The sequence below is a fragment of the Nipponia nippon genome, unplaced genomic scaffold (assembly GCF_047370975.1).
Source record: "Nipponia nippon isolate SJK-2023a ecotype South Korea unplaced genomic scaffold, ASM4737097v1 scaffold_23, whole genome shotgun sequence".
Taxonomy (NCBI): Eukaryota; Metazoa; Chordata; class Aves; order Pelecaniformes; family Threskiornithidae; genus Nipponia; species Nipponia nippon.
In genome coordinates, this window is record NW_028262340.1 from 7,910,278 (window position 1) to 7,928,403 (window position 18,126).

At 55.8% G+C, this 18,126-nt stretch overlaps 1 protein-coding gene across 3 annotated transcripts in view; it reads left to right on the plus strand.

Annotated features, from left to right (window-relative positions):
* Window positions 1-12,952: 12,952 nt before the first annotated feature.
* The window catches only part of ARID1A (AT-rich interaction domain 1A), a 61,180-nt gene continuing 56,006 nt past the window's right edge, over window positions 12,953-18,126 (plus strand). For all 3 annotated transcript variants that reach the window (XM_087761299.1, XM_087761300.1, XM_087761301.1), the window contains exon 1: window positions 12,953-14,228. In XM_087761299.1, coding sequence (XP_087617425.1) covers window positions 13,092-14,228 — 1,137 coding nt within the window. In that variant the 5' untranslated portion in view covers window positions 12,953-13,091. The remainder of the gene's footprint in view (window positions 14,229-18,126) is intronic.

Here is an 18,126-nt window from a genome sequence, read left to right on the forward strand (position 1 = left end):
GGTAATTGTCATGGGTGTCCTACATAAAGCAGCCTTATTAAATATTTCTGTGATGTATTATCTTTATTGCCTTGACTCAAATTCAGTTTGTGATCCATTATAACCACTGGCTTCTTTCGTGCAGTACTGCTGCCCAGGCAGTGACTCCCTCCTTGTGCATGCTCATGTCTTGATCCCTGGCTGCAAAATTCTCTTGAAAATGTCATGCCTGAAAACGAGGGGAAGAAAAAGATCTGCGGAGGCTTTTCAGATGCACTGTTCTTGTGAACTCCGAGTGGGTCAGCCTGCCAATGGAAGAGGAATTGTGAGATAATGGTAGTTTTCAATACTGGATGGAAATTATAATATGTTTTGTTGTCTTATTACTCAGAAAGGGTTCATTTCATACAAGTTCTAATATGAGCTGGAGTAGGAATGTTTGCTTGCAAATGGGAAAGGACATAGTACATGAGTCTTGGATTGTAGTTTTCTTATTAAACTTTTTCACTCTCCTGCTATTAACAAGATAAGCAGAATAATTTGTTAATGTCTCTCTTAAAAAATAATAGACGTAGTTGCTAGAGTTGAGATGAACCAAAGTTAAATCTGAAAGGCATTTGAAGGAAGGAGAAATCAACACCAGAAAAGTTACAGGATTCTGGTTTTGTCCAAAACATTGATGGCACGAAGATACGATTTATGGATGTGAGGTGTCCTCTTGGTCCTTCATGCAGTTATCTGGTCAGAACACTGAGAAAACGAAAAGAAAAAAGAAGGACACACACACCCCCCCCCAACCCGAAGATGCTTTTCGGCTCCATGCCCTTGCCTGTAAGCGTTTGTAGAAACGGGAAGAGGCGGCAGGTACCAGGAAGGAGTCTTTGACATCGTGGAACTCCGCGGGTTCAAAATCACGAAAAACATCTCCAGTGGTCAAACAGTTAAGCATAGAAGATCCCAGGAAGGGCAGCCATGGTTTGTTTGCTAAAGAGAAGTATTGCTAAAGCAGGTATGTTTTGTCTGGAGAGATTAAGAGACCTTAGATGGAAAGAAATAGGGGATACATATTCCTGGTGATGTCGGTTATGATGGAAACAAAAAGCCCTTAGCAAAAACTAGAAGTGTGGTGTGAGCCTTTTATGGCCTTTTGGGGAGCTGCAACGCTCTGGCTTTTTGGAGAGCTTTGCCCTTAGAAAGGCTCCTTCTTCCCCCAGCCTCTGCGGAACCAGAGGGCCGTTGCACTGCTGAGGGGCCGGCGTGCGTGGCCTGCCCTGCCGCAAGGGTCGCTGCTTCGTTCTCCGGGCGCTGTCTGACACCGAATTTGCTGAGCTTCTGCGTACTCCAGGGCCGGGTCAGCCTACGTACTGTTCGCTCTCTGTATTTCATGCTTGTTTACGCTCTTGTGACCCGGACGACTTTAACAGGGAACTGAGCAGTGTGTTCAGTTTTCCTGTGCGTGGTTCTTACACTTTTGCCCATCTTAATCCAGTTCCTTGCACCGTGATGCAGTCCCTAATTATAAATCAAACCATACAACCCGCCTTCTCAAACTTGTCTCATTCAAGGAATGATTTTTTCAGCTTTTTCTTTTATCCTCGTTATTTGACGTTTGCTTACATATTTTATTTATTGCATATAATTCAAGTGCTGCATAAATACAGAATTGCTAATTGTAATGGATTTTCGTGACGCTTTTCAGTATAGTATCTGAATACTATTTAGCCACCATAAATATATCTTCACAATATCGCACAGAGATTTTCCTCTCATTTCACTGATGCAAAGTGGGGAAATTAATGGCAAAGCTATCAAAGTTCTCCACGGTAGCTGTATGTTCCACGGTGACAGTAAACAAGTTTCCAACTTGCCCCAGTAAATGATCGTCAGTATCTTCTTCGTTAGTCATCCCCCGGGCTGCAGGTGAGCTTTCGAAGGGGGCTGCTGGTGGTGGTTACCCCCCTCTGGTTGGGCTTCCCTGACGCTGGGCTTGCGGAGGCTCCCTCGGCTGCCTTAAGCCAGGCTTTTGCAGGCAGTCGTAGCTCATTGCGCCCATAAGGACGTCAGGCTCCAGCATAAAAACTGTTAGTCCCTTTGAACCTCGTAGCCCCACTAGAAGGATTTTTTAAAATCTAATTTTTCTAATAATAAGACATCCTCTTCTCAGTTTCATCCTAAATTTACTCAGGCCTCTACATATATTTGGTGCCAACGTAACGCTTGAGTTTAAATACCTGTGATCAAGCCATAATCTATGTATACAAACTAACCCTATCCTATCTCAGCCTTTCTTTTGTTGGAGTTAGCTGAAATAAAACTTTAGTCTGTTCTTGGGATAGATTCTTTGCTCTTATAACCATCTTAGGAAGCCTTTTCTATGAATCTGTTCTAGTTTTCACATATCATTCTTGAATATAAACTGTACCCAAAGTTCTGCAAGAGAGCTGTTGCCATACCATCTGGATGTGCCTTACCTGGACTTCAGATCACATTTGTCATCTTCATTTTTATGATGTTTAGTCATTTCTGTGACTAAATTATGCTTCTGCGTCTTCATCCTTCTCTATTAACTGTGCTGAATTCCCAGTTTACAAAGATTTTGGCTGTTAGTCCCTGCGTGAACAGCCTTGTGCTTTGCATTAATCTTTTTACTGCATTCCACCAGTCCGTTCCTCAGGATTCCTGCGCTCTTCCAGAACCTCATCGGTTCTTCATTCAGGATATTCCGGTCTTCTGTACGGACGCTTTTTAATCGTCTCAATAACTAGCTATAGTGACGCTCTTCTCTCAGTTCTTTGTGCTAATGTAACTTAAAAGCAATAAATAGCACCAGTTCTGAGACCAGTGCTGGAGGAGCTCCTAAAGCACTCACGCCCTAGCCCAAAAGTTCCCATTTCAACACAATTCCGCATGGGTTTTTTGGCCATTTTTTACCCACAAAATTTTTCTTGCACTAATCTTCGTATTTTCCAGTTTAGCTCGTATTTTGCATGTGGCACCGGATCAGATGCTTTACTGAATTTTAGGTGGGTGAGATCAACTGCGTTTTCCTTTACCAAGAAAAATCTGCTTTCTTATCAAAGACAGACATCAGATTTGTCTGGCCTGATTGCCTTTGTTAAACCTACGTTGCATTTTGTCCGTTTCTTTTTCTCCGCATCTTTTCCCCTTCCATGGGAAAAATAACTTGAGTTGTACATCTGAGTGAGGTCAGGCTAATTAGCCTCTAGTTGTCTGGGCATCACTTTCCAAGCCTTTGGCTTGATTTTCATTTGGTTTTGGTTTGGTTTGGTTTTTTTCCCTCCTCATAGCAGGATGTCAATTCTAGATTATTTTTGTACCCCTAGAGGTGGTAGGAAAAAATTCACTCATTTGCATCACAACTCAACCGTAATGCTTCATGTTTGATTTGGTTTTTGTTTGTCGGTGGGGTTTTTTGGGGGTTTTTTGTATTTTTAAAGGAAGATGCTATGTCATGGCTGTTGATACAGGAAAAAGTCATGAATTTTGAAGTATTGCAAGGTCCTTTAAAAAAATTAATAACGAGAAGCTTCTTACCGACGGACAGGTGAATCCGGAGCTCCGTTATCCTGTGTAGCTGTTGGTAACTGCCAGCAGAGCACTGCAGCCCCTGGCAGCACCGCTCCCCTGGCAGCACCGCTCCCCGACATCCAGAAGTTTTGTTCCTTGCTGCTTCAGCGTTGTTTACTGCTGCCATTCCCGTGCTTAAACAGAAAGTAAAGTGTGCTGCCTACTCTACACAGATGTGTAAGACAACTGGTGAGAAAATACAGCCTGAGAATAGACAAAATAAAGCAGTAGGAAGGCAGTGGATCTGGAGGGTCAGGATTGCACAGGGCGCTCTCAGTGACAGATGAACCCGTGCCACTGGAAAACCTAGGTCATGAACTACCATTCCTGAAGGCAGGAAAAAAATCATACTTTTAAATACTTTGGTTCATAATGTATGTAGTTACACTCCTTACCAATACATAGCATGAATACCAATCTTCCTGAGCACATGTCGCTCAGGTACCTAATTGTAAGGGTAGGAATGTAAGCAACCAGCCTTGAATGTTTGGGTTCTGGGTTTTTTTGTTGTTGTTGTTTGGGGGTTTTGCCAGATGTACTCAATATTTTTATAAATATTTGAAAATTATGTCTTTTTTATGATTCTTCAGTATGTCTGGAGCTCAGGATTCTGTTTTACAGAGAAAGTGAAGGGTTCCGACCAATGCCTTTGTTTTACTGAAAGCGGGTGGGATAATGCCCGCCCTTGTAAGAAGGAATATTGCTCAGGTTTGGTTGTGGGCCTCTTTAAAGTCATGGACAACTGTTAGCTAAAAGTGCCCTCGTTTCACAGTGCCAGTACCGAATTCCAAAAGTTCCAGTGAAGCCGATCTGAATGTGCTTCAGTTTTTGTTTCTAATGCAAGTAAATGTCCCTGAAGCACATCTTGTGAACTTGGGAGTCTTGCCTTCGGGCCACGTACGTTCGAGCAAGGCTACGGGATGGAGGCCTTAAAAGCAGGAATCAGTCACATCCCTGCGCGCAGACTCCTGCGCGCGTGCGAAGTCCTGAAGCTCCCCATGTGGGTTAGATTACAGAACTAAGATTTTGAAATACACGTTTGTGGATGGCTGTTGAAAGGTGGATAAGTAGAATTTCTGTCCACCCCTTTCACGCTCAAATGTTGCAAAGCTGGTCAACACCTTGTTTGTGTGGAATATTGCAATTGTTTTGGTTTATTAAATTTTCTTTCAGTTATTTGCGCCTGCCTTTGTACGGCTGCAATGAAGGGACGTTAGGAAGCGTTCTCCCCATAGCATGAATATTTAATAGTTTGTGTGTTCTTTCTCTGTATTGTGTGTGTGCCTATATAATACCAACAAAATCTCTTAAAAGCAATTTTTGCAAGAGATTTTCAAAGCGCATTATATGATCGAGTCACAGTGCTGAGTAAACTAAGCTATGGTAGAATCTCGCCTAAAACACACTAGAATGAATTTGCCAAAGGGTGGTATTTTACAAATAACCACGGATTCAGCTCACTTCCCCTAGAGATTTTATTTCAGTGTGATCCGAGTTCCCCGTCCTGATGAACTGATGTCTTTTAGAAATCAAAAAATCTTTGGCCCTTTTCAAAGGAAGATTTCCTTTGTTTCCTCAGAGGTACAGATACTCATTTTCTTGAGCCCGGAGCTGGTAGGGTGTCATGGGCGGCTCCTGCAAAGTGCTGAGGACATGGTTAACTTCCAGGGAGTATATGCTTAAAATCACCGGGGCTGCTGATGTTTAAAATTACGCATGTACTTAAGTACTCTGATGGCCTGAGGCCAGTGGCTTTTGCATCTTCTAGGGCTGAGCCCTAAGGAGACTACGGTGAACGGTTGCAGCTGAATTTTCGTTTCCCACTTTAAATAGGTGGTTTAAAGCACAAATTCTGACAGCTGTTTAATTAAAAATACTTATTTTAACTGTGAGGAATGCAACACGCAGAGTCGATACGCCTGGTTTCTTTCTGTCTCTCCTGGCATCCGAGCTCGCTCCTCTGCTGCGTTAGCGCAGGGCTTGCAGTTTGCGGCGGTGCTCCGTTCCTGCCGTATCCTCTTCCATCTTTTCCCTCTGCTTCATTCTGTTTGGAAAATGGCAATGTAGAATGTGTTTGGTGTAACCTTAATCCTGACCAGCATCTGGGCTCCGTTTAAAAAAAAAAAAAAAAAAGGCATCTACTGCAGGCAAGGTTTCTGTATGTGTTTCCCTGCTTTGGTAAAACAAAGTTGGGGGGGGAGTGAGCAACCAACAATAACCATAGCAAAATAATATTTATTTTAATGGAGGTGTTCACTAAGGTGCAGGGCTTAGGATGCTTTCCCGCACAGGCGGACAAGCCCCGGGGCTGGTACTTTCCGGCTCCCCCCCCCCCCCCCGTCCTGCCGGGTGTCCCCTCGGGGGTAACCCGGCTTTGCACCGTTTCGGAAAAGGAGAGGAAGAAGGGGGGTGTCTTTAAATCTTCTTTTGACAGCCACGCTGTTAATTACTCACAGATACGTAAAAGTTAATGCCACCAGGAAAACCGGCGGTGGACTGAAATGCCAGCGTGATGCCTTATGACATTTCCCCGTTAAACTTCCACAGGCCTTGGCTCGGTCCCCGGTGGCGAGGTGATTTCAGGAGACGCTCCGGCAGTCAGGAGGATGCCGTTGTGGCCACCGGGCCGGGACCGGCGATGCCCCCGAGCCATCCCGCCCGGGCCCCGGGCAGGGCGAAGCCGCCGGGCAGGTCGGTGACCCCCCCCGTCCCGGGCCGCTCCGGGGGGCTCCGGCCTCCTGGCAGCCCCCGGCGGTCCGGGATCTCTCCGGAGCTCGGCGCTCGGTGTCCCCAGCCCGGGGAGGGCGCACGGGGCCCGGAACCCCGCACGCTGCGGGGCCGGGGCCGGTGGCCGGGGCGCGGCGGCTCCTTACAGAGCGCGGAACGACGGGTGGCAGCCCGTCCGCTGCCCTGGGGGTGCCCACCCCCCCACCCCACCCCCCCTTGGCCAGTTTTATGCCTCTCGGTGGCCCGGGACGGCGCCGCAGCAGCCCCGCGCTCCGGGCAGGGCCGCGCTCCGCTCCCCGAGCAGCCACAGAGGTCGCTTCTGAGCACCGCGAAAGGGGTTTTTTTATTTATTTTTTTTTCCCTCCCCTCTAAGGCTCTCAGTCCCTCATGGCCGGAGTGGGAAAGCACGTTTAAATCCCGAACTGGGATTTCCCACGTGGTGGCTCGTCGAGCCGCTGTCAGAGCCACGCCGCGCTCCCTTGCGCAGGGCCGAGGCGCTTCTCCCTGCCTCTGCCGGCGCTGCCGAGCGGCTTGAATCGAGCCGTGTTCGCAGGACACCGCGCTCCAACCCAGACTTGTGCCAAAAGCTCGCTCTCGTCCTCGGCAGGCTCCCGCTTTTGAATCCACCGCCAAGCGTACAAATAACCAGGGGATTAAAGTCCTGCTCCACCTTTCGCGGGTGACTGTTTAAGCGGCCGATGTTCGTCAGCGATATGAGGGTTAATTCAGGCAAGTCCATAGCGCCTGGCGTTCCGAGCGTACGTGCAAAGAGCACGTGTGGCGTTTGGTGTGAAGAACGAGCGTGTACCGGGAGGCGAAACGAGTTGGTTATGCGACTGCAGAATATACTGGATGTGTGCGTAAGCACTGAATCTGGGGGAGGGGGGCCGGTTTTAGTTGTCTTCGCCCCACTCAGGGACGAGGGCCGTAGCGCAGAGGGTTTCGACGCTCGCTGGGGAGAAGGGGAACGGAGGGGAGGGCCCAGAGCTGCATCTGGTCTTCAGACCTCCCCGTCATTTCGAGGGGATGGTGTCCCCGGCCTTTAATTATTCAGTTTAAACAGACTTAGAGCACGCCTCATCTCTCAGGCCTGTTTCCCGATGTCCCTAGGAGGCACCCTTCTTCGGGCGAGGAGGTGAAATCTTGGCAAGAGGAGCACGAAGGCTGTGACCCCCTCGGAAAATCCCACTTCCCGCGCAGCCTGGCCTGCCCGTGGGGCTCGCACCATGCCCCCGCGCGGGGCCAGGGGCTTCAGCCCCGGCCTGCCACGCCAGCTGGCCGCAGAAGTGCCGCAGAGCGCGCCCCAGCTCGCCGCTTCGGCTCGGCTCGGCCCAGCACGCTCTCGCTCTCCTCCCTGCCTACTTCCCTCCATTTTATTCCTCCGCTGCTTTTTCTCTCCAGCAGACTCCAGCCCTCTCCCTCTCCTGCTCAACTTGCCGGGAACAAAAGGCTCCGTTCCCGATCCAGCCCGCAGTTGCCGTGAGAAACTTCCTCGGCGGCGCTGCGGCCCGGCGCCGCTCGCCCTCCCCGCCGCGGAACATGGCCGGGCCGGAGCCGGGGGGAAGCCGCCGTCCGCGGCGCCCGCCTCGCCCCCCCGCCGCGGCCCTGACGCCTGAGTCCCAACTTCTCTCAAAATCCACTTTAGGAGGGCAGAACGGCGCGGGAGGGGAGATCTCTCCTTGCGCTCCGCCGAGAAGAGCGGCGGCGGGCAGCGCCCCGCACCCCGCCGGCGCCCCGCACCCCGCCGCTTCCCGGCCGCTCGGAACGGAGTTAGAGTTTCGCTTCACCGGGAAGAGCCAGGCCCAGAGTTGAGGGTTTTTCTCTTTTCGCAGCTTTAAAACCCTTTTTTTTTAACTCTTGCGAGGGGCCTTTGCAGCGTACCGCCGCTGCTCCGGCAGCCCACCCGCCAGGTCCCAACTCCGGTGGGAGTCCGTAGGAAACTGGAGGGCTGGCTCCTGATCCAGTGCAGGGGTGTTTAGAAACTCCGCTCCGCGTTTTGTAGCCTTTTTTTTAACCTTTTTTTTTTTTTTTTTTTTTAAGGGGATTCACTCTTCCCTCTCCGAGCGCTCGCACCGGCGCCGGGGGCCGTAACGCGAGCGCCGTTCGCTCGCTCCCCGCACTTCGTTCTCGCTTCCCTCCCGCGTTGTCCCCCGCCGAGCATCGCCCCGCTCCCTCTGCAACGATTAAATCCCAGCTCCGGCCTGGTTTGCAGTGACGGCCGGGAGCCGCTGCCCTCGCTGGGCCCCGATCCGCGCACACGTGCCCGAAGCCTCGCCGCCGTCCCGCTCCCGCCGCGCCGGGGCGCGCAGGTTGCGCGGGGCGCTGCGCGGCCCTGCCTCCCCGCCAGCCCCGCTTCGCCCTCCGCCCCTCCGGGCGAGGCCGCTGCCCTCCCGCTCGCACCCGAAGTTTCGCGGCCCCGCCGGTGCCAGCGCCAGGCTCCGCGGCGGGGCCGGGCCCGTCCCCCCGCGGCCGCTCGCTCCCGGGAAGCGGCGAATTCCCGTGGAAAATCCGCTCCCAGCTGCGCTGCCGCCTCGGGCGGCCCGGCCCGGCCCGGCCCGGCCGCCTGCTGCGGGGACTGCGCTCCGGCCGCTGCCCGCCCCGCGCCCTTCTGGCAGCGCGGGGGGCGATACAATATCGTGACAGATTTTTAAGAGGACAAGTAAGCATTGTCTCGCACAACGCCCGGCACGATACCCGCTCGCAGCAAACACATAATTCAAATCATCTTAGTGGTTATGAAGCTGCGATGGGAGCGCTTAACCTAGATACGACAGTGGCTAAAATACTGGAAGGCATGGGCTGGGCAAATGTAAACCCATTTACAGGAAATGTAATTTTCTTTAGCAAAACTGCTCTCGGATAAGCTGAGGTACAGTAGATAACCTTTCCCGACTCCACTCCGTATTTTGCAGCGTGCCCCATGAATTATAATGGATGGGTCTCTTGTTCGTGGGTCCAGTCTGCCTGTCTCAGCATCCTGTGCCTTTCAGTAAAATGGAAGAGCATCCTTCCTCACCCAACGACGTGAATCGCTCCTCAGCTCGTCTCATTCCACCTTAGTTGCGCTAGTTGGTACTTTATTCTAGAAACTCCACCCAGTTCCCGAAGTACTGATCCAGTCCACGTTTGTAGCGAGTTGCAGGGCTGGGGATAATGATAACTTGTGTTTGTGAGCGAGGAGCGCGGCTGACTTTAGTCCCGTTTCCATGTCAACGATTCAGTCCATATTTGCCATCGCACAGTTGGCAGAGCCTTTTTTTTTGGGGGGGGGGGGGGAAGGACATTACTCCTGTTTCTAGTACTCTAATCTAGACCAGGTTTCCTAAACCGCCTTAGCGTTGGGTTAAATGGCACGGCCACCTTCATGAAGGAGACTTCCACTCCGGCGGAGCCAGCCGAGTGGCGGTGGCCTGCAGCGCCATGTGAGCGCGCCGGCTCCCCAGCCGGGCCGGGAGGAAAGCCTGCCCAGCACCCGCGGAGACGGGGAGCAGAGGGCCGCTGCCCGCTGCTTGGCAGCCACCGCGCAGGCCGAGAAAGCCTTGATGCGTTGCGATGGAAAGTCTCGTCCGGTTCTGCAGGGCTGGAAAGAGGGTAGTCACGCCACGGGATGGCAGGACCGGCGGAGGACTTTCGGCTCTTAGGTGGAAATGTTGTTGAGAACTGTACTGTCGTCTGCTTCCCAAACCCCATAGCGGGAATTTCATCGAATGCCTTGGTATTTAGTGAAGTGCCAGGGCCTCATTGATGAGGCATATTCCAAAATCTGCTTCAGCTTTCACAAACATTTGGTAAAGTGAGTGTCTCCTTATTGTGTGGGTGGCTGGGGAATCCAGTCTGCTTTTCACATTACAATCAACACCAGGTTTCATAGTCTGCCATAGCGCTCTTTGAAGGAGATCCCAAAAGCCCGACACAGGTAGAGGGGTTGCGAGCGTGGAGTCTTTATCTGGCTGCTCCTGAGCTGCACCCAAGCTCCCGAACCGCAGCCCTTGAACTGTTGGTGGTGCTCAGTCGGATGGCGGGGCTTTGCTTCCTGAGGCAGACTGCAGCTTTGGAGCTGGGGAGGTGGCTGCTCAGGGTGGTTCTGGGATTAAATGGCAGAATTCTCTCCAGTTTGTTGGTTTTTTTTAAGTCTAGTGTAAATGAAACATCTGGAGAGGCGCATTTTGGTGCTGTGGCGCACTACAGCCCACCGCAGACGTTAGTAAAGGCACTGGGCCTCACTTGTGAGAACCCAGCCTGAGGTGCTGCGGGAGTTGTCCCCTCTGCGGCTTTGTCTTTCCAGAAGCCAGGGTTTGATCAAATGACAGCGGCTCCTCTGAAGAGAGCACGCAGAGCAACGCTCCGTTCTAGCATGATCCGCAGTTTTCAAACTCTTCTGAAGAAGAGGCTCTCGGCAGTTTTGCTGCTCTGTGGTCCCCGCAGATATCAGTAAAGGCACAGGGCCTCCCTTGTGAGAGCCTAGCACCGTCCCGGGGCTCCAACCTCCACGAAGGCCTTTGAGTACTACCACAATGTCATCGTTTATTACCCTTTTGGTTCTAGTAGTTTATTTACAGCTGTGGAGAAAGACCGACTGACCAATTTGCTGAGATGGAATCTGCTCCACATTGCACAGTCAACTGTAAAGACTAAAATGGCAAAGCTGTCTTTGTTCGGGAGCCTGCGGGGCAGTTTATTGCTCTAGCATACATTTAAAATTTTGCTACTTATTGCCCTGTCCCGCCTCCCCTCCCACTTTCCAGCTTTGGAATAAACCCCTTTGTTCCGCCACCTGCATTCTAGATGATAAATATTTTATATTGTAAGTTTTATAACGAGTGTGAGGGTCGGGTTGACAGCAGTAGACACCGAAACCTTCATTTCCTCTGTAACAGGCATGCGGCGCTGGCAGTGATTCCGTCCTACGCGTTGCCCTCCCTCTTGCTCTGGACTGGGGCCTCCCCGCGTCATCGGTGCTGTTGGAACGGGATTTCTCGTGGTGTGTCCCGCTGACGGTCAGACTCGGGCCCTGGGCTTTGTTCGCCCTGCAGCTGGTACTCGGGGTTACTTCTGCCCCGTTTTTTTGTTTCGAGGCGATGTTCTAAAATGGCGGCCTCAGACTTCAGAAGCGTCTTTTGAGTCTCCACCCATTGTCTTCTGATGTTTTCTCTCTCCTTAAAGTTGTATTTACTTAAACTTCACTTTTCCAAATGTTTCCGTATTCCCGAGGAGGCACCTGCCCAGATTCAGTCCCTGGGACCCAGATCCATTCACCGCCATTTTTACTGGGCAGCTGTGTCCTAATTTCTGAGAGCTTGGTTTTCATAATCGGAATAACTCATCTTTTTGTATCTTCCACGCTCTGCTGCAGACCCGTACCGTCTGAAGTAAAACACGCAACTCCAGAACCCGCTGGCGCAGCAGAGGCCGTGGCCGGGACGGAGTTCCAGGTACGTCTCCCTCCTCCCTCCTCCCGCTCCGGGAAAGGCCGCGGGGATGGAGGAGGTGGGAATCGGGGTCTGGAAGGGTTGCAGAAGAGCACGGCCTAATTCTCAGTTCACCTCTTGACAGCTGGGGAGCTTCAGCACCGCCTTACCCCGTGCGATTGCGGAGCACCCTCTCCCATTGCTCAATGCGTTGTGTCTAGACACGTCCAGGTGGTTTTGGTGCTCCCCATCCACCGCCCCGAGGGAGCTCCTGGTTCAGTGCCCGCTGCCGTCGCTTTGGCAGAGCGGGAACCGGACTTTCTTGGATGTCCGTGTGTGCAGCTACAGCTCTGGCGCGCCGCCAACGCCTTTTCCAGAGGGACACAACCAGCCGCGAGGAAATGACAGCCGCTAAGAGTTTGCAAAGGCCAATTCTAGATGGAATTTCTAGGGACAAAGAAGAGGCGCTTCGTTAACCCGCGGGCCACCTCCCCGCCGGAGCCCCGGAGCCGGCGGCCGGGCAGGCGGCCCCGCGCCCCCGCCGCTCGCCCGCAGGACCCCCCGCCGGAGGACGCCGCCTCGCTGCCCCGGCAAGCGCCCCGCCGAGGTAAGGGCCGGGCCGCTGCCCCCCGCCCCGGCGCCGCCGGCTGCCCCGCGCCGCGCCGCGCCGCGCCCCGGCCCCTCGGCTCCCGCGGGTCCCCGGGCCCGGCCCGGCCCGGGCGGCGCGGCGGGGCCCGGCGGCCGCGCTCGGCTCCGCGGATCCGCTGCGGGTTTTGCGTGCGGCAGCCTCCGCCGCGCCGAGCCGCCAGCGGCCGGGGCCGGCCCGCTCCTCCTTTGTGACGGGGGGGAAGGCTCCCGTCCGGGCCGCGCTCCGCTCCGCTCCGGGTTTGGCAGGCGGCCGCGGCGCTGGGTAAAATGGCAGTGCTGAGCCTCGTGTCGGAGTGAGCCCCGCTCGGCGGACCGGAGTCGGGAGCTGCCGCTCGGCTCGCCCAGCCCGGCCCCGCCGCCGCTCGGCCCGGCTCCGGGGACGGCGCCCGCCCGCCCGCCGTGTCCCCCCTCCCTCCCTCCCGCCTCTCCCGCACCGGGAGCCCCGTCCCGGGTCCCCCCCTCCTCCTCCTTCCCCCCCGCTCCCTCCTCCTCCCCTTTCTCCGCCGGCTGCAACCGAGGAGGTACAGCGGGGCCAGGCCCCGGGAAGCCCAGCCCAGCGGAGCCCTCCCCGCCTCGCCAACCAGGCCGGGGGGGAATGAGCCCCCGCTGCCCTGAAGAGCCCGCCGCCGCCTGAGCGGGGAGCAGCAGAGCAGCGAGGCCTCACGCCGGCCGGCCAGGCAGGGAGCAGCTCGGGGGGGACCGGTCCGGGGGGGGGGTGGCTGGGTGGGGAGGGGGGGGATCATGGCTGCTCAGGTCGCCCCCGCCGCCGCCAGCAGCCTGGGCGCCCCGGCTCCATCCGAGCTGAAGAAAGCGGAGGCGCAGCAGCGGGATTGTCCCCCGGAGGAGGCGGGGGGTGAGGCGGCGGCGGAGCGCGGCGGCGGCGGCGGCGAGAAGCAGGCGGAGAGCGAGGGCCCCGCGGGGAAGGAGCTGCAGGACGGGGCCGAGAGCAACGGAGGGGGCGCAGGGGCCGAGTCCGACCTGAAGAGCTCGAACGGGAACCCGGGCCCCAGGCCCGCCGCCGCCACCCTGAACAATAACCTCCCGGAGCCGCCCGGTGGCGGCGGCGGCAGCGACGGGGTGGGGGCGCCGCAGCAGCAGCAGCCGCCGCAGCAGCCTCCCCCTTCCCACCCGGCCGCCTTGCCCCCGCCAGCCTACGGCTTCGGGCAGCCCTACGGCCGGGGCGCCCAGGCCGCCGCCGCCGCCGCCGCCGCTGCCTTCCACCAACATGGCGGACAACAAAGCCCTGGCATGGCAGCGCTGCAGAGCGGGGGCCTGGAGCAGTCCTACCCGGGGCCGGCGGGAGCCCCCGCGGGGCCGCCCCCTCCCCAGAACTCGCACGGCGGCGCCGAGCACGGCTTCCCCAACCACCAGTACAACTCCTACTATGCGGCCGGGGCCGGGCGCAGCGCCGGCTCCTACCCGCCTCCCCCCCAGGCCTACGCCCTGAGCTCCCCCCGGGGCAGCGCCCAGAGCTCCGCTCCGGCGGCCGCCGGCGCCAAGTCCCCCGCCGCCGCCGCCGCCGCCTTCCAGCAGCAGCGCTTCGGGGTCATGGGGCCCTCGGCCGCCGGCGGCGCAGGAGGAGGGGGCGCCACCCCGCAGCCCACGGCCACCCCCACCCTCAACCAGCTCCTCACCTCCCCCAGCTCCGCCCGCGGCTACCAGGGGTACCCCGGGGGCGACTATAGCGGCGGGCCGCAGGACGGGGGAGCCGCCGCCAAGGGCCCGGCCGCGGCGGAGATGGTCTCGCAGTACGGCGGGGGCAGCGGCCAGGGCTGGGCCGCGGCGGCCGGCGGGGCCCCGCCGAGGAGCCACCACGCGCCCATGAGCCCCGGGAGCAGCGGCGGCGGCGGCGGGCAGTCCCTCGGCAGGAGCCAGCAGGTAACGGCCGGGCCGCGTGGGGCGGGCGGGCGGCGCGCCGGGGGGGCCGGGAGCGGGCCGGGAGCGGGCCGGGGGCGGCGGGGGGCGAGGGGCCCGGGGCGGGGGGACGGCGCCTCTCCCGCGGGTTCCCCCCGCCGGGCCGGCGCTGCCGGGGAGCTGCCATTGTCTGTGCCTGCTCGCTCGCTCTAAAATGGCTGCCTCGCCGCCTTCCCTTCCTCCCTCCCCGGCCTTTGTGCGAGGCTCCCGGCCGGCCGCCCCGCCGCCCCGGCCCGCTCCGGGGGCTCCGGCGGTGGGGGGGGGGGAGGGGAGCGGGCCGGCCGCCCCCGGCCGAGGGCGGCGAGGGGCCGGCGGGGCCGGGCGCGGGGGGCCGGGGCTGCGGGCGGGCGCGCCCGGGCCAACGCGTGGCCCCGGCGGCAGCGCCGCCGCCATCCGCGCCGCCGCCCCGGGCCCCGCCGCCCCGCTCCCCTCGGCGGCCCCGCCGGCCCCCGCCCCGCGGGGCCCGCACCCCTCGGCGGGCAGCGTTGGGGTCCGCCGGGGCGGCCGCGGCTCGGCCGGGCCGCCCGGGGCCATCTTCCCCGGCGGGCGGGCGGCCGGGGCCTGCGGCCGGGAGCGGCGGTGAACAGCTCGGCGATGGGAGCAGCGAGTGCAGATCGCTTTGGTTTGGGATTTGAATTATGGAGGTAAAATCCTTCTGTCAAAGCCAGGAGACAGTTGGTCTTAGGTTGACATCCTATCTGTGATCTGATTGGCTCCCCATCTCCTGCTCTTGGCCATTTATAATTGCCTCTGATGTAATGGTACAACAATCCTGATGAGCTCATAAACTTTTACACTCGCCTTTTCTGCCAGCCCCGGGCCCGCGGCGGCCCCGCTCCCCGCCGCCTCGTCCCCCCGCCGCCGGCACCGGCCGTGACCTTGAGGCGGCCGGGGGCAGCCCCGCACCGGGGGCCGAGGAGCCCCGCACCGGGAGGGGAGCAGCCCCGCACCGGGGGCCGAGCCCCACCGGCCGGCCCGCGTTGCATTGTGCCTGGAACAAAAGAGGAGGCGATGGCGTTTCGTTTGTACCTTGGGTTTATTTTGCTTGTGGTGTTTCACGCAGCCTGGAACGGGGTCTGTGTTGTCGGAACAGTGGCAGGGCCGCTCCGCACAATGGGCTTGCTGTTTGTTTTGGTTATGTGACTTTCCCTTTGGTATAAATGATTTCTTTGATGGATCTGAGGATGCGTTTGTTCCTGGCTGATTTTGACCCTTTTCAAAACTGGGTCTGTTTGGATTCTTTATTAGATGGAGAACGTGGGGGTTTCTGGGGTATGTTACAGGCTTAAGAAGGAAAAAAAAACCCAAACAACAGAACAATCAAACCCAAACTTGTGGCCGAAGCACCAAAAACGGTGAATTATCAATTTACGTTCAATAGAGCTTTAAGGTAGGGCAGGCCTGAGCCTCTGGCCCTGTGTCTTGGGGCACATCTTGACTGACTTGGAGCAAGCAGCGATGCCTCTCCTTCCCCGCATAAACGAGGGACCGATTGCGGCCATTCAGGTGCTGCTTGGGGTCGGGGTCAGGCTCAGCAGCGTCACAGCTCTTGGCTTTCCAGAGGAGTGCAAACAGGAGAAAACGAGCCTGAGAATTAAATTTATTGTTGCATGCGTAGAATTACCTGTTTGCTGGGAATACGGACGCGGAGGAGAAGGCAGCGCAGCGTACGCATCAGACATTTTAGATACAGGGAAAAGAGGTGCTGGTGTCTAGTATCTGGAAATCCTGATGAGAACCAGGTTGCTCTCTGAGTTTAGACGTGCGTCTCCGTGGCCTGTCGCGGCCTTGTGCGGGACTGACAGACTTCCCTTTTCATTCTCTGTACTTTGCTCTAACTTCAGGCCCCGGGTCGCAGGCATTTGATGCCGCCTAGCGCGACGTGCAGCCTCCAGAGTTCCCCTTCTCGCTCAGTGCTTCTCCTGGGTCGATCTGAAAACTGCTTAATTTTTGTCCCTTGATTACCGAAGGCAACGTCTCCTTCAGCGTCTTGAATTACTTAATTGGCTTTTCTGTCAGATTGAAATAGTGCTCTGTAAGAGAGTGGATCTTATCTCTGCTGCGGTCATCAAACTGTCCAGCGGTGACTGGTAGCGAGTATTCGATTATCCTCGGCGAAGGTTTCAGCTCCTCAGGAATACGTTCGTGCGTACCTGCGGTACGTCCGGACAAATGTCACGGATGCGAGGGTGTTTACTTGAAGGTGCTTTTTGTATCCTGAAAAATTTCAATTTAGATAAAGTGCGTGCCAAAATATGGTGTCGGATTGGACTTTTCAAGCGGGTATTTTGCTACAGCACATATCTGACGAAAGCGTGCTCTGTCAGTATTGTGATATGAGTTTGTAAAAGAAGCTTATTTCGTCTTGGAAAATGAATTTAACTTGATTCCATGAGCTGCTGATATGTAGTGTATTAATAATACCTGCATAACTAGTCCCATCAACTGGAACTATTAACGAATAGTTGTTCTGAGAAATAGCTGAACTTTGGGTAGTACAAATAACGGATACAAAAAGTAAGCCAACAACCCCCCCCATCCCGAAAACCAACCCCCCCCCCCCCCGAATCCCTTTTTTTTTTGGTGCCAAGGATTATTGGCCTCAAATTTGACAATTGCTTTTTTTTTTTCCTGCTGGAAAAAGAAAAGAACAAAGTTCCCTAGCACGATGAAAAAGGCTTCCACATGTCATCTGTGCTGCCCACAAGAGTTGGTTGATTAATAATAATACTCCACTCCTAAATTACAGCCTCCTTTCGCTCTGCCCGCTGTTAAAGTCCCTAGATTGGGAGAGTTTAAAGCTTGGTCTCTTTAAAGTTTAAAGCTTGGTCTCTACTCTCTGGTAGAGTGATGAACAGAGTGGGTACTTGCCACCTAACCGCTAAGAAACTCGGGGAGAGCGCGAGGAGAATGTCCTTCCTCTGACCAGACACCAGAAGGAGAAGCATCTCTTGGTGCAGGCTTGGAGAAGGTGACGTGGGAAGAGCATGGGGTTCCTCCGCTCGGGAATCCTTGGGACAGCAAACCTGAGGTTTTGGGGAGGGGAAGCAGGGCTGTGCAGAAGACAGAAGTGCCTTTAATTCTTGACACTTTTTAGGTTTTACGAATGATGCCGAAGTTTCATCACATTGCTCATCAAGAAAGGCACGGTAATTTCTGGCGTGAAAGTTGTTTTGGTGGGATATTTCCTGTCGTAAAACGAGCGCGTGGTCCCTCGCCCGGGGCGGACCCGGTCCATAGCCCTCACGGACACCTTTGCTCGCTGCCCGCTCCCGGGAGGCCGGTGCTGAGCGGGAGCCCCTGCGAAGGCCGGCGTGCACCGTGTTTCTCGCGACTGCGATGGAGGACTTAGCTTTTTTTTTATTTTTTTATTTTTTTTTTTCTGATGGCCTCTATAGCTGGGAAACGTGGAGTAGGTTCAAGAGATCAGAATGGCTGTTTTACAGTGTGTGGGATGAGAAATCTGTGTTTTTTTTCTGTGGGAATGACTCGTAAGAAACCAGGCCAGGGATCTTAGTTTTCAATTTTCCCAGCTCTGTCGTGTATTTTTTCCACCCCCCTTCCCCTCAGAGCGTCTAGCAGTTCTTAATAATACGCTGGCTTTCCCGGTGTCTTGGGACTTAGGGAAACTGCTTAAGAGAAGGGACTTGCCTCCCTTTAACAGACGGGCGTTTCTCGTGGTACGCGCTTTCCCCGCAACAAACGTCGTCTCCTGTAACGGGAGATGTCTTTGGATCGCATCAAACGTCGGCACGTTGGATAACCTCCCCGTAGGTGCATGGGCATCTCTGGGCCTCTCTCGTAAGTTCAATGAAGGCAGTTTAAAAATCGTATGTTATTAAAAAAATGCTTTTGGGCCTGT